The sequence below is a fragment of the Wyeomyia smithii genome, chromosome 2, assembly GCF_029784165.1.
Source record: "Wyeomyia smithii strain HCP4-BCI-WySm-NY-G18 chromosome 2, ASM2978416v1, whole genome shotgun sequence".
Taxonomy (NCBI): Eukaryota; Metazoa; Arthropoda; class Insecta; order Diptera; family Culicidae; genus Wyeomyia; species Wyeomyia smithii.
Window position 1 is genome coordinate 177,272,253 of NC_073695.1, and position 23,134 is coordinate 177,295,386.

General features: G+C 36.4%; 1 protein-coding gene across 1 annotated transcript; it reads right to left on the reverse strand.

Moving 5' to 3' along the window:
• Nucleotides 1–2,866: 2,866 nt before the first annotated feature.
• Nucleotides 2,867–4,709, reverse strand: LOC129721831 (WW domain-binding protein 2). The gene is made up of 6 exons (XM_055674871.1): nt 4,529–4,709; nt 4,017–4,191; nt 3,795–3,929; nt 3,299–3,734; nt 3,153–3,238; nt 2,867–3,092 (listed from the first exon to the last, which is right to left on the reverse strand). Exons 1-6 carry the CDS (start codon nt 4,582–4,584, stop codon nt 3,048–3,050), a joined length of 933 nt encoding a protein of 310 aa, XP_055530846.1. The 5' UTR covers nt 4,585–4,709; the 3' UTR covers nt 2,867–3,047.
• Between the last annotated feature and the right edge of the window lie 18,425 nt (nt 4,710–23,134).

Consider the following 23,134-nt stretch of genomic DNA (forward strand, 5'->3'; position numbering starts at 1 on the left):
AATAATGACAATAGCATACGTTGCGTAACAGGTGACATTGCGCATTTCGTTTCGAGCAACTCGAACAAAACTAAATGAACGCAGGGGGGCGTTATGTTTCGGTTTTCGTATTTTTTTCGACTTTGCGGGTTAGATGAACCGCAGGACAAATTACAATGACAGCTCCTTTTAGGCTTAGAGCATAACTGGCAATATGTGACCTACTCGAAAATAGCGAAAATCGTTCGAATCGAGCTGCGCAATGCCACCCCTGTACACTGGTTCACTCAAATTTAACAAAACATTACCGGTGTAATCTTTCAAAACTGTGTACCTTGTGAAGAATTTCAAAAAATGATATTCGCTTATGCATGGTGAAAAACAGAACTGTATAGTTCTTGGCAACAAACGGCACAAAAACTGTGTTGCCGAAACGATAGATTTTCTCTTCGCGCGACTCTATATACACATAGACTCTGATAAAGAGAGGGACGGGAGGGTTTGTCAAAAGACCACGCACCGTGGTGGGGGGATTAACAAATGACCACGTGGTCCTTTTTCCTGACTTATAATTTATTGTTTGTCAAGAATGAAGTTTTTGCATTTTAGAAATATAGAATGTACTGAAAGTTCAATAATAAATAAGTGAAATTTTGGCACTTGAAAAATGGGGGTTTGCTTGGCCAAAAGACTACGAATGACCACGGGGGTGTACGGGGGCTATAAAAAGTGATCGAAACATTACCACGTGGTTTAGGAACGGCCCCTATGCAGGTCCATTCATTCTTCTCAACCTGCGGAGAGAAGCTTCTCAGTAATACGGCGATTAAAAACGGGGCTTAATAAGGTCAGCACGCAGAATAGATTATCATATCTAGCTCTACTCAATACTGAATCAGCTTTGCTGAACAGGTTGGCGTTGACGCTTCAATCCATTAGTTCGGAGGTTCAATCCCGATCGAAATGATCTTTTTTACTGTATTGTTTTTTTTTTGTTACGATACTTTGCTACATAATATTTAATTAAAAAAGCATTTCGATATTTTTTCAATTGTTATTTCATCGATATTTTTTCAATGAAAAGTTAGGAAAAATAGCCCCCATTAAAATTTTCTTAGTTGCGCCTATGTGAAAATTAACCCGTGAAGACCCGGGACGGAACTTGTTTTTTGAAAACGCTCGTTCTCAGCACTGGAACAGCCGATTTGGGAAAACTTGGACTTTTATTCAAGGGGAATAGTTGCTATAAGTTTTGGTAAAGGTGCCACCCCTCTGGACCCCTCCCCGTTTTTGTGAGATGCAAATATGTCTGTGTTTTTTTCTGATTTTTCAAACAGATTGAGCAAATACTGAGAATTTTACATACGTATCAATTGCTCCATGTATCAAATCATGTCAGATGGATGAAATATGATATGTAAGAGTGAATTTTGGAGTTTCTAAATTATTTCAGTACAAAATCACAAAACTACGTATCTTCATGAAAATTCAAACAACAAAACCGTTCTTCAAATTTTAAGCTCTACATTTTTGCGGCATGGTCTCCTGAATCCATACGTGATGAAATATTTATTTTAGCATGCAAACATTTTGAGAAAAACCAGTTTAAATTCACCAAAGTACGTATTTTCATGGAAACCTATTTTTCTCAGTCTCCCACGGTAGGTTTCAACTTAGCTCTTCAATTTTCAAGCTCTATATTTTTAGAATAACGTCTTCTGTATCCAAAGATGCTGAAAGATTTATTCTAGCATGCACAGATTTAGAGAAAAACGAGTTTGATTTCACTAAAGTACGAGTTCTTATGAAAACTTGATTTTCTCTAAATCTGTGTATGCTAGAATAAATCTTTCAGCATCTTTGGATACAGAAGACGTTACTCTAAAAATATAGAGCTTGAAAATTGAAGAGCTAAGTTGAAACCTACCGTGGGAAACTGAGAAAATTAGGTTTCCATGAAAATACGTACTTTGGTGAATTTAAACTGGTTTTTCTCAAAATGTTTGCATGCTAAAATAAATATTTCATTACGTATGGATTCAGGAGACCTTGCCGCAAAAATGTAGAGCTTAAAATTTGAAGAACGGTTTTGTTGTTTGAATTTTTATGAAAATACGTAGTTTTGTGATTTTGTACTGAAATAATTTAGAAACTCCAAAATTCACTCTTACATATCATATTTCATCCACCTGACATGATTTGATACATGGAGCAATTGATACGTATGTAAAATTCTCAGTGTTTGCTCAATCTGTTTGAAAAATCAGAAAAAAACACAGACATATTTGCGACTCACATAAACGGGGAGGGGTCCAGAGGGGTGGCACCTTTACCAAAACTTAGAGCAACTATTCCCCTTGAATAAAAGTCCAAGTTTTCCCAAATCGGCCGCTCCAGTGCTGAGAACGAGTATTTTCAAAAAACAAGCTCCGTCCCGGGTCTTTACGGGTTAAATGACTTTAGAGTATTTACCTCTCGTACGAAAAAAAAATTGACAATATCAGTAAGAGATGTGTTATGTGTTTGAGTAAGAGAATGTTCAGCAAAAATATATATACCTGAATGGCTAAGAACTTTGTGGAAAATCTTGAAAAAAGGTATGTTGAAATTTATGATTTGAGTGAACTTTCCATGTAAAACTATTATCTTATTAATACTAGACAGGAAATTGACTTCTCTGATAAAGTTACCATCAAGTCACGGCTTTTTATCCTATTGTTCTAGAAAACTAAATTCTTGATATTTCTGCTAGGGGGATTAATCACTGAATCGTCTATTTTAAAAGAAACCCAATAAAATACATAGAAACTTTTCCAAATAAAGTATATCACTAAAATCAAATGTGTGGACGCTAGCATGGAATTTGCAAAATCAAACGCTGCCTTGCTAACATTTGACATTATTTATTTTGACATTATTTAAAATTATAGTAGTGCGATTATATATTACCCAACACTTTATTGCCAGAAGCGTGCAGGAATGAAGGATATTTCAACAACTCTCGATTTGTTACTTAGAAAGAATCATAATGCGCTGGATATTTGCAAAACATATCGTATAGTACACAGTTACTGTTCCTTTTTGTTCAATGAACTGTAGCTTGGTGGAGGTTCCTGAAATATACAAACAAAACATTGTCGCTTCTATGGTATGAGTTCAACGAACAGACTTACATAGTATGTTTGTGATGGTACATAGGCGGTTTGCGGTCTATTTGGGTCGTAATAGGCACTTTGAGCTGCCTCAGCTTCTTTCGAGTCTGTAATTAAAAAATCGTATTACCATACACAGTAACATGAACATCAATGTGGAAACATACTTGCAGGAGCCTGTGGCTGGGTAAAGCCCGCTGCTCCACTTGGATTATCCGATGGTGGTGGTAAATTAACAAAACCATAACCTTGAGCTCCGTTTTGCACCGGATAGCCAAATTGTTGTGGTGGTTGAGGATAACCATTCTGTTGTGGATAGCCTTGCTGCGGATAACCCTGTTGCGGATAGCCTTGTTGTGGATACGGTTGTGGATTGTTAGCAATTATGCCAGGATATGGCGGTGGACTATCATGCATATAGATCGAGTTAGGGGCGGGCTGATCCGGGAAAACGGTCGTTGATGGAACCCATCCATAATTGTACGGGTTCGGAGTGTAAGCCGGGGGAGGAGCAGCATACCATCCACCTCCTGGTGGTGTGTACGGTGGGGGAGGTGCCGTGCCAGCGTTGCGTTGAGCCATAGCGGCTGCTCTCAGCATGGCCTGTTACAAATAAAAGTTGTAGGTCGGTTGATGTCAAATTAGATATACTTCAGTAATTACCTGCCCAAAATCAATCGCCCCTCCATTCTTAAAGACTAGCTTAAATTTTGCTTCTCCAGTCCAATTCCCATTTTCCTGGGCTCGAACTTTGCCTTTAATATAGTTTGCTCCAAAAACTGGTTGTTCTAATTGAACCTGTTTCAGAAAATCAAACACAATAAAAGATGGAGGGAAATTTGACTACTCAACAATTCTCCATGTCGTTTTGCACAATTAGCTTACATCATTTAGTGTAACGAACGGGAAACTGAACGATTGCATTTCGTCACTCGCATGTTTGTTATTAAATATCATTCGATGCGTGGTAAGGTAGACGCGCCCTTGTTTGGTACCCTTGAATACCGAACTGTCCTGTCCAGAGAACTCGATTGTCACCTTGTCGCAGAATATCAGAATGCTAAAATGTAATAGTAACGTCAGAAGATATTTCGACTGACATCAATTTGAATCCTACAACATTTTTCTTTGAAAGGTAACAAATTTCAAGCACCTATGTACTAGTTAAGAATTACATTTTTACTGACAACGCAGAACTAGACATAAAATCCCAATCCGAAAGTGAGATAAATTTGACATAAACATAGTGTTCAATTAAATTAAATAGCGGGTTAAACACAACACGTTACGGTATGCAGTATAGAAATATAAACTTGAATTAAAACGCAATTTAGAAAATTTTCTTCAAAGATTACATTCTTAAAGATAATAATAATATGTTTAGCTTAATTCATTACCCTTCTCCTGCATGGATTAGCACTCCATTATTAGCGTGCGCAGTGTTTAAAGACATCTTTGAATTCAAAAATCCAGTACACAATAATTTCACAATTTTGCAGAAACCGATATTTTTACAGAAAACACGAATGAGTCATTCAACTATTTGTTTTGATGTTCATGATTTTGACGTCTTACCCGCAGAGATGCCAGACGTTTTAAAAAAACAGCAGAATCTGGTTAAATCGAAAAAATTCTAGTTTATTTGATCAGCGAAAATTCTGCACTAATCTTAAACAAACTTTCATCAATATAAAGACAACTGGGAAAAAATCAGCAAAATAATCCTCAAAATAAAACGCAAATATATGAAATAATAAAATTCATTCCAATTACTTGGATTTTGTAAATAAATCTGTACATCTGGTATCTCTGGTCTTATGTCAGAGATCGACATTATAACCGAGCGACAAAAACTTCAGCTACACATATTTAAGTAATCTGCGCCACTGTATCACGCGACGGGTATTGTAAACTAACAGAGAGCACAAGGGGATAAAAATAAAGCCCCGAGGCAGGCGCCCAGCAAAAGTTCCATATACTTTTCACTTTAATCGGGAAGACTCTTCACTCATTCAACATAGAAAGAGACAGCATTTTGCCATCCCCTGAAAAAGCATTACACACTTAATTTATCTCGGCAAACTTCCCAACAGCTGATCGAGCTCGGCGAAGTTTTTAACAAATGTCAGCAATATACTTCGGCGAACATTCAGCAAATATATCGATCTACCGTGAATCAGCAAGTATTGACAGCTCGTTTGCCGAAGTTCTTGAGAATTCTGCCGAAAACTTGTAGAACATTTTGCTGAATTTATCAGCTGTTGAGTTCTCGGCAATAAAATCTAAGTGTGTAAGACTACACGGTAAGAGTCGAAAACCCATTAATGTATAATACTGTACCTGTACTGTATTTTTCACTGTCTTATGCGGCTGTCAAAAAAATGGGTGAATTTATAAAAGTGAAATGGGTAAAATTGTACGCATTACGAAGACATGTTCTTAGAATAAACCTAAATTAATCCACCTAGCGGTCAGACTCAGCCTTTCTCATTCAAACTTATTATTTGTAAAAATAGATTTACATGAATGCTTAAATCCAATGAAGGTTTATTCACTCATTGGGTTCTAAAATATTGATGTTGTAATTGAAGTATAAAATATGAAATTTGACGTAATGTTAGTGCTTAAGAAATAGCGAAAAAAAAGAAATGACTCTTGATTTCCAACAATTTAAATTTAATCACGAGCGATACCGGGAACGTTCAAATAGTCCGATACCGCATATAAATCATGTTGAGGCCATATACACTGATCAAAGCAGGTATAGTGTCGAATAGTCTTTGAATTTCTTTCCTTTCCAAAACTTTTGAACAGCATATCAAATTGTTATGAAGTTTGTTATTTGTAAGTTTGAGAGATGACTCGTTTGCATGACACTAGTTATGTTCAAATAAGTCGTGTAGTATCTGAGACAGACCCGGATTCAAGGGGGCCCAGGGGGCCCCGGGCCCCCACAAAACGAGAAAAAGTTATTTTCTCTATCAAAAATGAGATTCAATCAAAAGTTCAATTTACAGCAAGAAAATTTGAACAGACCATTTCAATTTGAAACTTTTCTTCAGTGTTATTTTTTCGCGAGCGCCAATATCACAACTTCATCCAAGATCCTTCGATTCTCTTGGAATGACACACATTAACACACCATTTGAATCGAACCAGCGCGCATGGGAGATCAAGCAGGAAAGAAAATACATAATCCACAAGTTTTTTTAATGCATTGCTGTTGATTCCGATAATAAGTTTACTTGTCCGAATCAGGGATACCAGATTTGCGTTGTAAAATGCAAATGTTCAGAGTCCGTGTGCAGATTTTATTGACCTGCAGATGTGTGCAGTTTTTTCCTAGTTTCTGTAGATTATTGCCAGCGTAGCCTTATACTTGCGCAGTCTTACTCGAATTGTGTGCAAATTTTTGCCTGCGGATCGCATTTTTTTTCAAATTGCGGCAGGTTTTTTTCAGATATCAAGAAAAAATTTCCGGATTTCGAGCAGTTGCAGACATCTTTCGAAAACATCTGGCATCTCTGGTCCAAATCAGTTAGATCTGGCTATAAACAGTGAGCAACCGAATTTATTATTACATTTATTCAAAATGAGCTGTCACCACAAAACCTCGCGTATATCAAAGTGGAGCTCAAAAAAGATGATTACATGAAGAAAAAAATCAAAAACTCGTTAGTGCCTTGCAAAAATTATTTTATTTAAGGATTTATTTGAGCCTAATGATCTCGAATGCAACTGGAGAAAGGTCTTTTTCGAAGATGAAACTGATTGAAAAAAGGTTGCGTACGACTATGAAGAGTGGAAGGCTGTCAAACTTAGCATTGTTAAGTTGAGAGTAAAATATTCTGAAGGAGCTGAATGTTGATTATTCAATCAATAAGTTCTCTGCAAAAAAAAAACTCGTAAAAAAAATCTAGCAAATTTTTGGTAACTTTTCAATAACAAATAAATGTTTTTAACTCGTACGATAAAAAAACGGGTTTGTTTTATTTTGGGGCCCCCACTGAAAACTGGGCCCCGGGCCCCCACAATCGTAAATCCGGCTCTGATTTGAGATAATAGACTTTCGTTGTTTTAACAATTTGATACATGACGGTTGCTTAAGTTTGATTACAATCAAATGAAAAGGGAACGTATAGGGCAGCCACACTTTGAAACCACGTGTTCAATCATAATTCTTCAGTTAACCATTACCTAGCCCGCTCATCCAATAATAATATTGATCAAATCGGTTGTGTAGTTTCTGAGATAATGAAATTTCGTTATTTTCACATTTCGGTACATTACAGACGAAGTTACAGTCCGATTACAGTAAAATTCAATAGGGTGTTACGAGGCAACTAGACTTATTAATGGACACTAATTTTGTGGAAATCGTGTCAGCCATCTCTGAGAAAAGCGAGTGAGTTCTTTTCATAACTGGATTTCTCATTTTTAGACATAACAGGCAAAGTAATAGTCCGATTGCAAAACAAATCAATAGGGTCTTACGGGGCAACTAGACCTTCCATTTGACACTAATTTTATGAAAATCGGTTCAGCCATCTCTGAGAAACATGAGTGAGATTAATTTCAATTTCAATTCCAATTTATTAATTTACCTAGTAGCGTAAAGGCGAACCTTTCAATTTGCTACCTGCGCGTTACTTAGTTTTCCACAACAATAAACTTAACTAACAATAACCTTAACTAGTAACATAAATTTCAGTTCAAATATTCGAGACAGCCCCGTTTAAAAACTGTTTCAGAAGTTGAGCGTTTAACAGCAGGAGGTATCGAGTTATAATTAATCACACCTCTAACAAACAGTGAATTGGAATAGTAAGTCGAGTTGTTAGGAGGAATTATCAGTTTTTGCACGCGACGCCCTTGAACGTTTCATGTCGCATAGTTTATCTTAAATAGCTTCTAGTGCATCTAACATTAGGTGCCAATAGAGTTTGTACTTTTTTTCACCGTAATAGTCGTGATTTAAGCAGGTGTCCATTCTACCACCCCTGTTCATTTTACCCACAGTTCCCCTACATGCCCGTGGAAAAGAAAAACCTACTGTTTTCTGTTCCGCAAATAGTGTTGCTGTATTTTCGCGAATCACTGAATCGATTACTGGTATTCAGTAAATTTATCGATGAAATACTAGTTAACAGCAAAAATAAAATTACTGAACGAAATTCAGTAAATTGTAGAACTGAATTACAGCAAACTTTTCAAAAAAAAAAAAATGCTGTGATTCAGTAAGCAAGTGGTTTGCTGATACACTTTCAGCAATGTACTTTGCTGAACCATGAAGAGAAATTTCGGTGTGCATATTCTCTGTGCTTTAATTGCTGCTTTACCAGCTCACTGAACAAGATTCTTCGCCGGTTTCCAATGTATCGTCAAACAAAACGTGGAAATGTTCGAGCAGGTGGCGTAGCTATCTATCAACATGCTAATGATACTGCGTTATCTATTCCACATGAAATTAATCAAGCCAGTTAACGTTATGATCCGTTATTGGCAGAAGCCGAAAACTATGGCGACATCTGTGCAGCAGAAATTCCAGTTGATAATCGCAAAACAATTGTTATTAGTGTGTATTTCGCCGAATACTACTTTAAAACAAGCAAAAATGTGCATGACGAGGAACCTCTTTTAGTACCTACACGACGATAATAAGTATACCCCAATCGTGGTGACAGGCGATCATGGTGACATTGATATTGCGAAACCAGAAGAATATGAGTTCGTTGATTTCCTGAGAAACTTAAATATTTTAAGTTGAGTTTAGTGTCTGAACACTAGAAGTATCATGCATTGATATGGTGTTTGCAAAACATATTCCAGTTCTCAGATGCAAACGATTTATAAGCTACTTTTCATACCATCGTCCAATATCCATTGCCTTAGTATCTTAGTATAAGTATTCCAATTTTTAAATTACAGGTACAATCATTAGTAAGCTACAAGGTAGCCTTGTTAAAAAAAATTTTTTTTTTTAATTTTATTTGGTTCATAGGGTATTGTTTCGTCAGCTTTTACCTATTATCGTCAGGGGATAAATGTTTGAACTCTTACAACTTAAACTTGGTATCTAAGAAAGACAATGTTAAACAAACGGTCCTTTTCAGAACCACCAATAGTATTAATGGAAGAGTTGATTGTGAATTTTCGGTCATTGAAAGAGCGAACACATATCTTAATATCAACCGTGATTTTACGTCAAGCCTACGTTTACGCTCTTATACCCTGTTCACACTGCACCGCATATCACCTGATACCAGGCGATTCGTGCTATCGAGGCCATATCACCTGATATCCCATACAATCGAGCTGTCATTGGATATCACCTCGGCTTCATGATATCACGGATATCATGTTCGAAAACCAATAAATACCAGATTTACAGCAGTTGACAACACGGCTAAAAGACATTTGACGCAGCCCTACAAATTTAGCAATTCGCGTTGCATGCGAAAAAGAAGGAAAGAAATACTTTTGCTTCTTTCACCCCGCACATTTTGACAATTGCATATGAGAGTTCGCGTTGGTGCGACCCAACTAACTGACATCTCTATCCTAATTGCATTTCTGTTGGTGTCTTGTTTTTTTTGACCTGTTTTTGTTTTCTTCACTTTCCAATTACCAAAGCAAATTCCAATTTCATCTGGCGATATCAGGTGATATGCGGTGTAGTCTGAAGCATTAGGCTAAAAAAAAACATCATATCAAGAGGACTGGCATCTCTGGATCGATCCGAAATAAATGACAAGCGTCAAATCAAACAGCGCACTCCATCTATTAAAGGTGGAAGTTTGATGAGCAAGATCGCGCGAAATGACCTATGGTCGAATAACGACCATTTTTGATTTGAATGAAACTTTGCACACGTATATGGCTTAGCAAACTGAGCATTTTTCTCAGATGGAGAGATTTTTTACACCCATGAGTTACATTCTAAAAGGGCGTATGCCTTTTGGCATAGGTTTTATTCGAAGCATTGTAGCTCAGAAACCGTTGGTTGTATAGAAAAACTGTCAGAGAATGAGTTGTAGGGAATTAAAAATGGCCAAAAAAAATTAAAAATAAACATTAAATTTCAATTTAAAAAAAAAGAGTTGAATTTTTTTTTTAAAAAACTTGACGTTAATACGCAACTTTTAAAAAAAAGTCCAGGATGGAGAAATGAAAAATAATTTTTTATGGTAGATTAATTTTTTTATATAAATTCTAATTTAAACCTTTTTTCAAAATATTTGTATTCTGATGATTTTAAAAGATGCAGAGAGTCATTTTGAATCAAAAAGCTCTTGGTAGTAAACATTCTAAAGGCATCGGTTTTCGAGTTATTTTAAATTTAAGCTCAATAAATTTTTAATATTTCGGAAAATACACGTTTTTTTTAATTTGTCCATGGTTCTCCAGCAAAAACCATACGTTTATTGGAATGCTTGATCAAAAATATACAATTCATTCTTTGACAACAAAACGATTGGGCGAACGGTTCTCAAGAAAAGAGTTAAAAGTTCTAAGTGATATGAATCAAATATTTATTTTCGAGTTTTATTATCATAGATACTTTACAGAACTAGTTTTACCATATATTTTATATACATCATAAGTTTGTTCGAATGTTTTATAAAAATGTTTTATAAAATAATATGTTTGTCGTGCAACACTACCTACTTGTTTACTAATAATAACTGTTTGTAAAGTACGCAATCAATATCTACTGGGTCATCTATAATATCTGTTTTCGTATATAAATACGATTGCACTACTCCAGATGTGTTAGTAACAGTTTGCATTTTGTGAAGATGAATAAAGTGAAAATGGAATACACCAAGCCCAAACGCTGTAAACCCTTTCCTGATCATCGGTGCTCATCAAGCTTACGCAAATTAAACGAAAACGTTATTGCAAAATTAAAAATATTGAACAGTCAAGCTCATTTTGATACGTCCTTATCAATTTGTGATTCGTCACCATTCATCCCTTCGTTGTTTATTCAGAATCTGGAACACTTAAAAATATCAGATTCATCATAATATCGCAAGTACTCCATCATGATACTGTTGCGGTTCAGGTGTTCATTGCCAAATTTATCAGTTTTTTGAAAACAACAATAGAGTTGAAAAAAGCGATATTAACTGGTGGCATATTAAAACGAATGACAGGAAATGCAAGTTTAGCTAAAGAACATGAACATCCCATTACAAGCGCAAAAGAATTGTATGATTGTATTGAAAATTCATCAAAAATGTCATTCACACTTAAAATATTTTGCCGGGTCTCGGTAATTTATTGCCGAGAACGGCACCACTGAGTGCTCAGTTAGAAAAATAATGACAGCTGTCACATTTTTTCGTGAATCTCGGTTCACCTAACTGATATTTCGGCTCGTTAATATTTTGTGCCGAAACTTCAGTTTGGTTGAACCGAGATTTTCGAAAAAATGTGAGAGCTGTCATTTTTTTTCTAACCGAGCACTTAGTGGTGCCGTTCTCGGCAAAAGTATCACTTAGAACATCTATCTCTTTTCTTGAGAACCGTTCGCCCAATCGTTTTGTTGTCAAAGAATGAATTGTATATTTTTGATCAAGTATTCCAATGAACGTATGGTTTTTGCTGGAGAACCATGGACAAATTAAGAAAAACGTGTATTTTCCTATATAGTTATAATTTTTTCGAGCTTAAATTAGAAATAACTCTAAAACCAATGCCTTTAGAATGTTTACTACCACGAGCTTTTTGATTCAAAATAACTTTCTGCATCTTTTAAAGTCATCAGAATACAGTGTATATTTTTTTATGGTGCATTTTTAATTCCCTACAACTCATTCTCAGACAGTTTTTCTATACAACCAACGGTTTCTGGGCTACAATGCTTCGAATAAAACCTATGCCAAAAGGCATACGCCCTTTTCGAATGTAACTCATGACTGTAAAAAATCTCTCCATCTGTGAAAAATGCTCAGTTTGCTAAGCCAAATACGTGTGCAAAGTTTCATTCAAATCAAAAATGGTCGATTAAATTTTCGCGTATTTCCAGGCGATTTGAAATGATTTTGCTCTGCTACGAAAGTGCTGGTAATTACATCGCTGCGAAGACGGGGTGTGCGTATATGGTGGTCCAGTTTGTGCGTTGGGCTTGCGCTCGTTCGCCAACACACACAGTAGCATGTGTCAGTTCCACTTTTACTCAACAGACTGCACTGCCAAAACTGTCGCTCAATCTCAGGAAGAGTTCCCAGTCTTCTTGATATGATGTTTTTGCTAAAAACTTGGGCAAGAAAATGCTATTCAAAACTCTTAGAACTTTGATATTTGGCAACCGATTTCTCAAAAATTGAATTGTTTAAGAAGTGTACCGAAAACTAGCCGTATATATTAAACACGAACCACGCAAATAGGTGTATATATTTTATCGCGTTTTTGCACAGTGTCTTGCTTACATGTTAAAAGATGATACACAAGTCGCTTAGTTAAATTTACAGTCTACATTACTTGTATTGAATATGTTTCAAATTTTGTGCAAAAGAGTTGAAGTACATCACTGAACAGAAATACACTATAAAGCAAACAAGTTTCAACAGCCAGAATGCATGCAGATCAAAATAACATTTTACTTTTAATTCCAGCGCAAAATCAGAAAATTTTAAATCTTCAACAATTTGTTGGTTGTCCTTTTAAGAACATTTGTTGTTCAATTTCATATCAGATATATTGCACATTGCACTCAAAGTTGGATGTCCAGTGTACTTTTTGAAACCCATACTAGATTTGCGTATCTTTGATGCCAGTTGAGATTTGGTTATTCTTTTTTTTTTCGTAATTACATACTTTGAAATTTAAAAAGAGAAATTATGTTTTAAATATTTTAACTATCAACTGTACCACGTATCAGTTTTTGGCACAAATATATTCACATAATACTGCATTTCTAAATGCAAAACAAAACTACTCCACTTGTAAATATCATCATGTTTTCTGGTGCTTCTGATTTTGGCAGCACTGCTAAAACAAAAACGATTTGTCAACAATAACGCAATACTGATTCCAGTGCCGATGTTTATTTAAAATTTAGGCTGCTAGTGAACTGTAGAAATGGTAGAAACACGAGAATTTATATCCAGATATTCGAACTAAATATTAAACGGGACACAAACACTTATGGTTCTTACATACATTGTATGAACCATAAGTGTTTGTGTCCCGTTTAATATTCATTCGCGAGTTCTTACGTTGCACTAAAATTTTAAATTTAAAGTGAGATTCGAACTAAGTATGTTAAAATTCTCTTCATTTATTATATTACAGGATGAAACACTTGGATTTTCATGTTTATTGCAGCATTATGAATGATAACATATTTTATGATGAGAATCATAACCCAGTGGATTACGACGTCAGCTCTGTGAATAACTCCGATCAGTATTTCATCGAAGCTCTCAGTGATGCCGATGACCCTTTGATATGCTCTCCAATTCCACCTTTGGATCGCGATGACGAAGCAGGAAACTCGATTTTCAACATAGAAAAACGGAATTGTTATGCGAAAAACATAAGTGAATGTGATCGAAAAACCAATTTATCGAAGTCTGCCTCATTTTATAAGCGAAGATTTGTGGGAGAGACTTCCGGCAGCCTTATTGCTTCCTAAACGCTGATTGAAGATACAGTGGAAGAAATACTGCAACATATGTGGACAATTGTGCAACCTGTTATTTACCGTGAAGTAGTTTTCATTGAGGAAAATGGAAATAAGGCTCCTATTCGGGCTGATAATGAGCCATCGTAGGAAGATATGTAGAAGTTCGTATATCTGCAAAATAATAGACGCAGACGTATAGACATCGAGCAAATTGATAGTAAACTTCTGATTATTTTAAGCGCGACTGATGTACGAGTGCATGTTCACGTATATTCTACAGCTGTTTCGTGTAAGCAGTTATGGGATTTGGTCGACAAGCAATTGGTGCGGTTTCAGGATACTGATCGAGCGGGTGCTCCCAATAACCAATCACTGTCTGCCTTGGCCAATGAGCTTCTAAAACTGCACGGACATCATTTCACGGCCACGCAAGCTCGTGGAAATTGTGGGCAAATTACATTCACACGGATCCAGCACACGCACGAGAGCAAAAAATATCGGAATTGCCCCCATATTCCATTATCAAATTTTTCAGATCTGTTCCAATTTCGGAGGCAGTGCAACTTGAAAGCTCTCGCAATGGGTTATCCGTTGCTAACACAATCAATACTGCCTTTTCTACAGAGCTGGCAGTATTAGAAGAAGAGGCCAACCAGTTAATTTCCCTGGGACAGAGGGTAAAACACCGCATAAGTGCACTGCGAGCACGAACATCGATCAATTTGAGTTTGCTATCAGCCATGCAGGAATCCATGGGACCACAGGAGAATGAAATAAGCCGTTCATTTGCAGATAACGTATTGGATTTACAAAATATTGATCATGCTTGAAATTTAAATGAGTAATATTTGTATCTGAACAAATGAATATTTGTTAATCTTTCGTTTATTACCTTATTTTTCATTATAATAAGTTTGTCTAATAGTTTGAGACCATCCAACTGAAGGATTGAACACTCCACCTGGTGAATACCTACAGTGGCGATAGATTTTGCTGCAATCCAAATTCTCCAACTCCATAAATGTTTCAATTGCCAAGTGTGACAGGTTTTCATTTCGATTTTCCACGTATGCCTTCCTAATGCGTGATTTCGTCATACCGAATATCATTTCCACGGGATTTGAAAAAGGACAATAAGGAGGCAAAAACACTGGTATGATGCCAATGGAACGAAGATACAGAATTATATTGGCATCACTATGCTGCCGTGATATGACATTGTGACGTAGATCCAAGTGATCAGTTTTTCAGTACGGCCCAAAAACGAATGAATTTCTCGTCACTTTTGTATGGAAATGTGTGCCAACGTCACTTTGTTTTTTTGATTTTATGCAACGTACGGATAAGTTACAACGAAAAGGAAGATAATGATAGATAGGTATTCGAATAATGAACAAATTGGTATGAAAAACTCATATTCGGGAAAATGGCACTTACGTCACTTTGTCATCTCACGGCAGTATGTATGCGGGCACCATCCATCATCCATACAGAATTGATTCCCGGGTATTAAAATACTTTATTGTTCTTGAGTGCGAATTCACGACAGCAATCGAAAAATATTTTTCGTGTAAAAGTTTCTTCTGTTTCATAGGAATCCAACACACCATGCAAACCCAGGAAACATGAAAATGATACCCTGGGACGACGCACAAATTCACTTCGAAAAACTATTCGTTGCCCTTTTATACCATAACCACGGTTCCTCAATATTCGTCCAGAAACACTAAATGATACGTGTCCCAATCGAAAGAAGTAAGCTCCAAACAATAACGAAGAATTTCCTGTTCCTTGATCTGGATAGCCCTGCGTTCTAATGACTTCCACGTCAGTCCTTCAGCATGTAATATTCTGCATATACACGATCCACTAATTTTGGTTTGAAATCGTTGGTAGAACAGATTTCGGCACTCGTCAAGGTAGAGAATCGGGTTCTTCTGATAAAGATCCAAAATCCATTGCCTATGCCGTGCACTAAACTTACGAAATACTCGGGTACGCTGTTTTGCTGAAAGTAATCCGTGCTTCTCGTAGGAAGTTATCCATCCGCTGATCGTTGTTTTACTCTTACGGTAAACATTAGCCAGCTTAGCTCTCGTTAGCCCGAGAAAATAGTAGCCATAAAGACAATAATATTTAGTATTCGTGCTGGCTTGTTTATGTTCAACATTCTCCAAAATAACGTTCGCCATGCTTCTCTTTTTTACTGTTACAATTAAAAAGAAAAATGATCGGGAAAAAGCAGTAATGAATATTCACCGGAAAAGTCATACTAGTCGAAAATGACAGATCGAGTGACAGTGATCACTTTGATGCACACTTCTTTGTTGGTGCACTTTCAAACTGTGCAGTCCATTTTGGTGGGAAGTGCGCAATAATGTTGATCGCATCTGTGTGCTACCCCGACTGTGCGAATAAGGTATCCCGCATAATCAATAACCATAAAACGTGCCTAACAACTAGTTCGAGATATAGTTTCGACTGTATGGGGTATCGTTAAACCATATGGATTATCATCCATTTATGGTTATTGATTATGCGGGATTCCTTCTGATAACACAGTGGGAAGCTGTTTCAACACTGAAAATTTGACGACTCATGTTTTTTGAACGCCAGCTTTCCAAAACATTGTTGTGTTGTCAAAATACTACAAGGTATACAGTTCTAGGGTTGTATGAAATAGTGACGTGTACTAAGCACTGTAATTGAAGGGATTTTTTGTTACAAAGATTATAGAATTCGCAGACAGAATCAGTTCGTTTGTGCAGTGACTTACGTATTTTTTTCTCTGTCGCCATTAAATTTCTTAGAAATATGTTTAACAATACTCGAAAGTATATCGTTTTCACCATGATAAATAGAACACGGTGTAACGGTTTGATCAAAAAGTAGGCGCGGGGTGAGGTAGCGTTTTTTGCTTAGAGAGGTTGGTGACGAAGTATAACTATACAACAGGAAAAAATTTTCGCTTGTTTATTCATGTTTCCTTGCTCACTTAAAAAAAATCCTACAGTTTTCAGTGTTTAACTTAGGAGTTGCATTGAAGAAGCACAAATATTGATAGCAGGGTATGTAGCATTGTTATATTTACAATATAAATGTATTAAAATGATATATTCAACGATGCGAATTTTATTTTCCAGAGGCTGTTTATAATCAAATTTCTTTGTAATCAAATCTGTTTCCAATATGGCCGATTCTGCATTTGACATACCGTTACACCATGTCTCTATACATCATGGTTTACACTTGGTGTTTTTTTTTGTGCAAACAGCATTTTTTTGACAAGAATTTCCCGCAATGCGTCTAAATCAAAATTAACTCTATTTCCTCAAAAACCAAATCCAATAATCCAATAATACGTAATCATGATGAACGATTTTATCTTATTTGACTCTGATTAAACCAAATAAATTATCGAAGCCAGAATAGGCAAACAAAACTATCAACAAGTTCCAGCAAAAAATGGTAGCAATAAACAATTCCAAATAAATAATTCTCTTTTTGAACAATATTCAATTCCAAAGAAGTTAAATTACTCTTGCAATTTTATGTCAGTCGCGATTAATTGGTGAATATCTAAGATAAAATAAAATAAAAACAACGTTTAACCGTTGCAATAATGTTCAATTCTTGTTGAGTGATTTATGGTAATCATATTCATGAGATAAACTTTTAATCATCATCAGCAGCAGCATTGCAGTTTTCTCGATTGCATACGAATAGAAATGAACGAATAGAAGTGTACCGCTGCAATACGAATACCGCTGCAGTACGAATAGAAGTTTACCGCTAAAATGCACGAAAAGAAGTGTACTGCTGCAATCATGCTACACATACACTGTACAGTACTGTTGCTTTTACCATGTTGCATGTTTTCTTTCAAGCCATCAGTTTTTATTACGCTCGAAGAAAATGTTCAAGACACAGGGTTGTTTCAAACTTTTCGAAGAATCTTTACCTCCGAGACATCAAATTAGTCTAAATTCATGGAAGCAAACATAAATTGACCTATTTTAAAAGGAGAAACTTTGAAGAGTTTTTTTTGTTATTGACACAGAGAATATTACGGAATGGCTGGTGTCCATTCCCGTCGTCTGTGCTAGGAATGCTCGCATGTGATAGATCCATTGTTCGCGTTGTAAGTTTGTAAGTTTCCCAGCTTACACCCCAGCTACTACTGAGCCGTTTCACTCGGCGGGCTACTGGGGTGCTTCTGCAAAAGATTGGGTGGTATAAAATTCAAATACACAATATAAATAATAAATAAACTTAAATAAATAAAACAGGAAAAATAACGCTAACCTCCCGTCCTCCTCGCCGACACGTTGAATTTTTTTATATTTTGGCAGTGATCCCGCGGAAGCACTGGACTCTTCTTTGTATTGGAGATCCCACTGGGCGGCGATTCTGCTCTCTGTTGCGGCAGGTTACGCAAATTGACGGGCGCATTTCGGAGTGAGGGTACACACACGGTTTGGAGTTTTCCCCAACGCAGTTCACTCCCGATGATGCGGCTTGATTTACGCAAGCACTCGAAACCGCACTCTAACGTGGTAATCTCGCACAAAAACTTTTTTTCTACGGTCAAAAAACGCTTCTTGTTTCGGCGATTCACAGCGATCTCTCTGCTCCGCCGTAGCATATAAAAACACAGCTTGACGTTTTTCCCCATCACGTTTAAAACAAGCACAACCGCACTCGGCTCCATCGCCGTTAATGAACTTGCCTTTTTTGCCGCGGGAGGAGAAACGGGACCTAATCTCATTTCACAGGCGTTACATTTACACCGATAATTTAAAACCTAAAATCTAAAACACCTAACATAAACTTCTAAATAAAATCTAACGAGAAAACTACACATTAACACTTGTTAAAACAAACATGCAGTGGCGAGTATGTCGCTTGTCACCACAAACAAAATCAAAACAAAAACAAATCCTACCAATTGACAAGCAACGTATATTTACACACTCGAATATTAATGTACAAATTAGGGGTCATTGAAACCTCGAGGGTTGCAGTGTAAAATTGTCTTTGAAACTTTTTATCAATTTTTACCGCATAGCAAAGAAACAATAATGATAACTAGCGTATTAGAAAATTGTTCAACATTTTACCGCAGACAGACGTCCAAGCTGAGTTCCAAACTTGTGAAATTTTACGCGGAATTTTCGATCAATTTTGTTCTTGCTTGGACGTCTGTCTGTGATTTTACCTATCCAAAAACACATTGGTTATTGTTATCCATCATGTGGTTATGCTGTTATTATCGTTTGTAATCTGACGCACTATTTGCCATATTCATTTCTAATTTTACAAAACGCATTCCAGCATAGAAAACAAAGACGTACCCCCGCGTCAATTAACTACTGATGCTGCCCGCTATCGTACAAATACAGCATTTTACTGAAGGAAGTGCAGCTGCATCAGCTGGCGCTACCACTATGGATACTGATACTTACTGCCACTGCTATCCGTCATCACAGCTGCTGCTGCTATCTGTTGCCACAGCTATCCTCTAGCATTGCTATCCGCTGCACACTGCTGCTGCTAAGTAAGGACTGGTGTAATCGCTGTATATAACTCATATGAGCAGTCTCGGCTGAAACAGGGTCTTATCAAAAACATCATATCAAGAAGACTAGGAACTCTGCCTGAGATTGAGCGACAGTTTTGGCAGCGCAGTCTTTTGAGCAAAAATGGAACTGACACATGCTAGTGTGTGTGCTGGCGATGCGAATGCACGTCGAACGCACAGGCTGGACCACACACACTCTGTTTTCGCAGCGATGTAATTAGCAACACTTTTATAGCAAACTTCCACCTTTAATAGATGGAGTGCGCTGTTTGATTTAACGCTTGTCATTTATATGGGATCAATTCAGAGATGCCAGTTTTCTTGATATGATGTTTTTGGTCTTATATAGGCCAAATAGTACATTCCGAATTACTAGGTCTATAATTGTGTCGACCGTGCTTGGGAAAGTATGAACGACCAATCAGAGGTCGAATTTTGCATTTTGACAAGCCTTGACAATTTTCAATAGTACAATAGTTCGGATAATAAAATTACAATTTTATGCATTTGGGAAAAATCTTAGAAGATTTTCCAATCGATTGCAGCAAGATGACGAAAATCCATCGAAAACTAATCGATTTATTAGCATTTGAAACTAGACACATTTTTCACTTTTTCCGGTTTTAGATTTTCATTTTACATCCCTACACACCAAATTTTCATTGCTGGAAACCAGCAAAATTTTGCTGATTTTTGGTGTGCTGTGTTTCCAGCAATCTGTTCAGCAAAATGAAATTTGCTGATTATTCAGTAATGCTCAATTGCATAAAAATGACAGATCGTTTGCTGCATGTTCAGTAAAACAAAATACAAATTGCTGATTGTCAGCTATGACAATTTGCTGTACATTCAGCAAAGCATAAATCAATTTACTGGTTAACCAGTTAGTTCAAGGGAACCATGTTTCCCTCAGGCACCAGCTTCCATCCGCCCATCGGATCATAGCCAAATTACCGTTGAACTAGAGATGTATGATTATCATTTCAACCTTTAAGTTCATCTAGCCCAACAGTGACTTAGCTATGATCCCATATCCGCTATCAGGAGCTTAGAGATGATCCCGTACCAGCTGCACAGCGATGTGGCGCGTTTTACTAATGTCAGCTTGACGTAAAATATTTTGACATATCAATTCTTTCGCTGGATTCCAGCAAACTTTCATTTACTGTTTTCTGTTCAGCAAATAGATTTGCTGTATTTTTGCGAATCACTGAATCGATTACTGGTTTTCAGTAAATTTATCAATGAAATACTGGTTTACAGCAAAAATAAAATTACTGAACGAAATTCAGTAAACTGTAGAACTGAATTACAGTAAACTTTTGAAAAAAATGCTGTGATTCAGTAAACAAGTGATTTGCTGATACACTTTCAGCAATGTACTTTGCTGAACCATAAAGAGAATTTTTGGTGTGTATGTAGCCGAACTCCTTGAGAGTCGTATTTATACGTCAAAAAAAGATAAATCGTTCTGTTTCCTTGTTGTTTAAACACACTTAATGAAACAAACTGGACTGAAGACCAAAGCAGCAAAATTTGTTTCGATTATGAGTTTTGTGCATCACAGCAACAAATTCTTATGCGAAACTAAGTTGCAGCTACATTTCAGTTTCTTTTACAATGACAAAAAAGCGCAGGAGGCGGAGCCAACTGCAACATTTTCGTTGTTTCAACACAAGTTACAAGAATGAAACAGTAATGTGTATGAACTTATACGTGGAATTTGATAACAACATGGTAACTGCTGCTTGGTCAAATTTTAGCAACGAAAATGTATCGTAGCAGCAACTTGGGCGAAATAGCAATTTCATGGCGTTGTGGTAAACAAAAGATCTTGCAAGTTTATGGCTCAGTCTTTATTTTGCTTCCCTAATTATGCTCGTGCTCATTCTCAGTTTTTAATTTTGCTTCTTTAATTCATCAGCGTGATAGTGAAATTCAAATCAATTTATTTCATTTGGTTTTAGAGACCAACATTTTTCTGCCGAATTGTAAAAATGGTTTTTGGATGACTTCTAGTCCAAGTATCAGAGGCGCGATAAAATAAAAGGTCATTGGTTAGTCACCTAAGCAATGTTATTACTTTTTTAACATTTTAAGCGTTACAAAGGTGTAATATTTCCCTCTCGTGTGTTGTGAAGATAATAATATTTGTAAGAAGCGCTGTAAAAACCTGGGTTTATCATCACAGCAACATTCCCGTATGTGAACTACTCGCCTTGCCTTAAAGACATGGACATCAGTAAGAACCTCAGCAAAAAGTTACAACGCAGTATATAATGTCATCTCAGAAACAAATATAAAGCGAACGATCGACCAAAAGTTGCTGTTACATGACTTGAGAACGTGACAGCAACTTTTAGTAGTATTGTTGTGTTTGTTTTGTATATCTCGCAAGCATCACGTTGGCAACTTATATGCTCCGCCCACTAGGTCTATCCAGTGAAGGTTAGGTTTTCAAATGCCGTTTCCACGTTTCAACAACAAATCCAACATCGCGAATTACGTTGTTGGTGTAAAGATTTTTGAAGCAGCGATGGAACTTTTGTTGTTGCTTGTATCTTTACAATTTCATCATAGTAACAAAAGATGTTCCTTGAAACCTCAGAATTTCATTAGTGCAAATAATGATTACAATTTATTATTTTATCATGTTTCAATTGTTGCTTGGGTATGTATGTAATATGTAAGCGCTTGAAAATATATGCACAGCCTGTGATGCCACCAGAGCTGCGGAAAGTCAATATCATTCTACTGACATTACGCCAAAATGATGCAACATCAGAATCAGCCAACTACGATGCATGGTTCATTACAAAAGATTTTGCGATGTTACAATGATTCTCTTAGCGTCAACTCTCACTCTCATTCTTTTCTTGCTATCTTTCGCGATCATTTGGGTATGGCTGTACTGAGATTGAACCAGCAGAAATATCAAGTTCATTTTGACAGCATGATGTTATGAGGATACCAAACATAAAAACAATGATTTTTCTTCAATTGATATATATGATATTGATATATGGTCGGCGTGCGATCAGACCGAACTAAGCGCCGTTTTCTCAGATTGAGTTATTGGCCACCAGTGGATGTGAGAAGTAATAATCTATCTATTATGAAATAACGAAAACGTTCGAGCATTTGATAACACGCCGACTAAAAGCATTGTCAATAAACAACTATTACTACGTTTTGTAACTGAGCGTATTTTAGTTTGGTACATTTTGAATCTGTATGATCATTCATTTTTATTTTCAGTAGAGAATATGCTTCTTCATAACACCAATTGTAATAAAAAGAATTCTATTAATATTTTTCAAATGATCTCATATATTAATATTGCATTTTTATTTGTTTTTTGACAGCATGAGTTTATTAAATTGATTCTTGAATATTGTGCTTGTTGTAGGTTAAACTAAAAACAGTGTTAGTTCGCGGCAAAAAATGAATCGCGGGTGGTAAAACATAAAACTTTTAAATATGTATGGGTATGTATATTTATATACAGATCCTGTTAAATTTTGGCACGGTTCAACTTTGAAACTGTTCAATTTCGGTTCGGAACGGTTTTGCTTTTCTCCTAGTTTTCATTCATATTTTCTTTAAACGAAGAGGATGGCCGGAGTTAATCGACTGGTTTCGGATATATAGCCGGAATATGTTTCAGTAACATGGTAACGATGATCAAAGCAGTGCTTAGAAGTGCTTAAAATCCTACCATGCCTCTCATTGAAAAATGTAAAAATGCGGACCTGTTTCGGTTGTGTTCCGAATACTCGGGGTTGT

Coding starts and splice junctions, on each gene's coding strand:
- LOC129721831 (XM_055674871.1), bottom strand. CDS start 4,584: ATGTCTTTAAACACTGCGCACGCTAATAATGGAGTGCTAATCCATGCA. Junction 3,239..3,298: donor CCAGCCACAGGCTCCTGCAA/GTATGTTTCCAC, acceptor TTTTAATTACAG/ACTCGAAAGAAGCTGAGGCA. Junction 3,093..3,152: donor TACCATCACAAACATACTAT/GTAAGTCTGTTC, acceptor TGTATATTTCAG/GAACCTCCACCAAGCTACAG.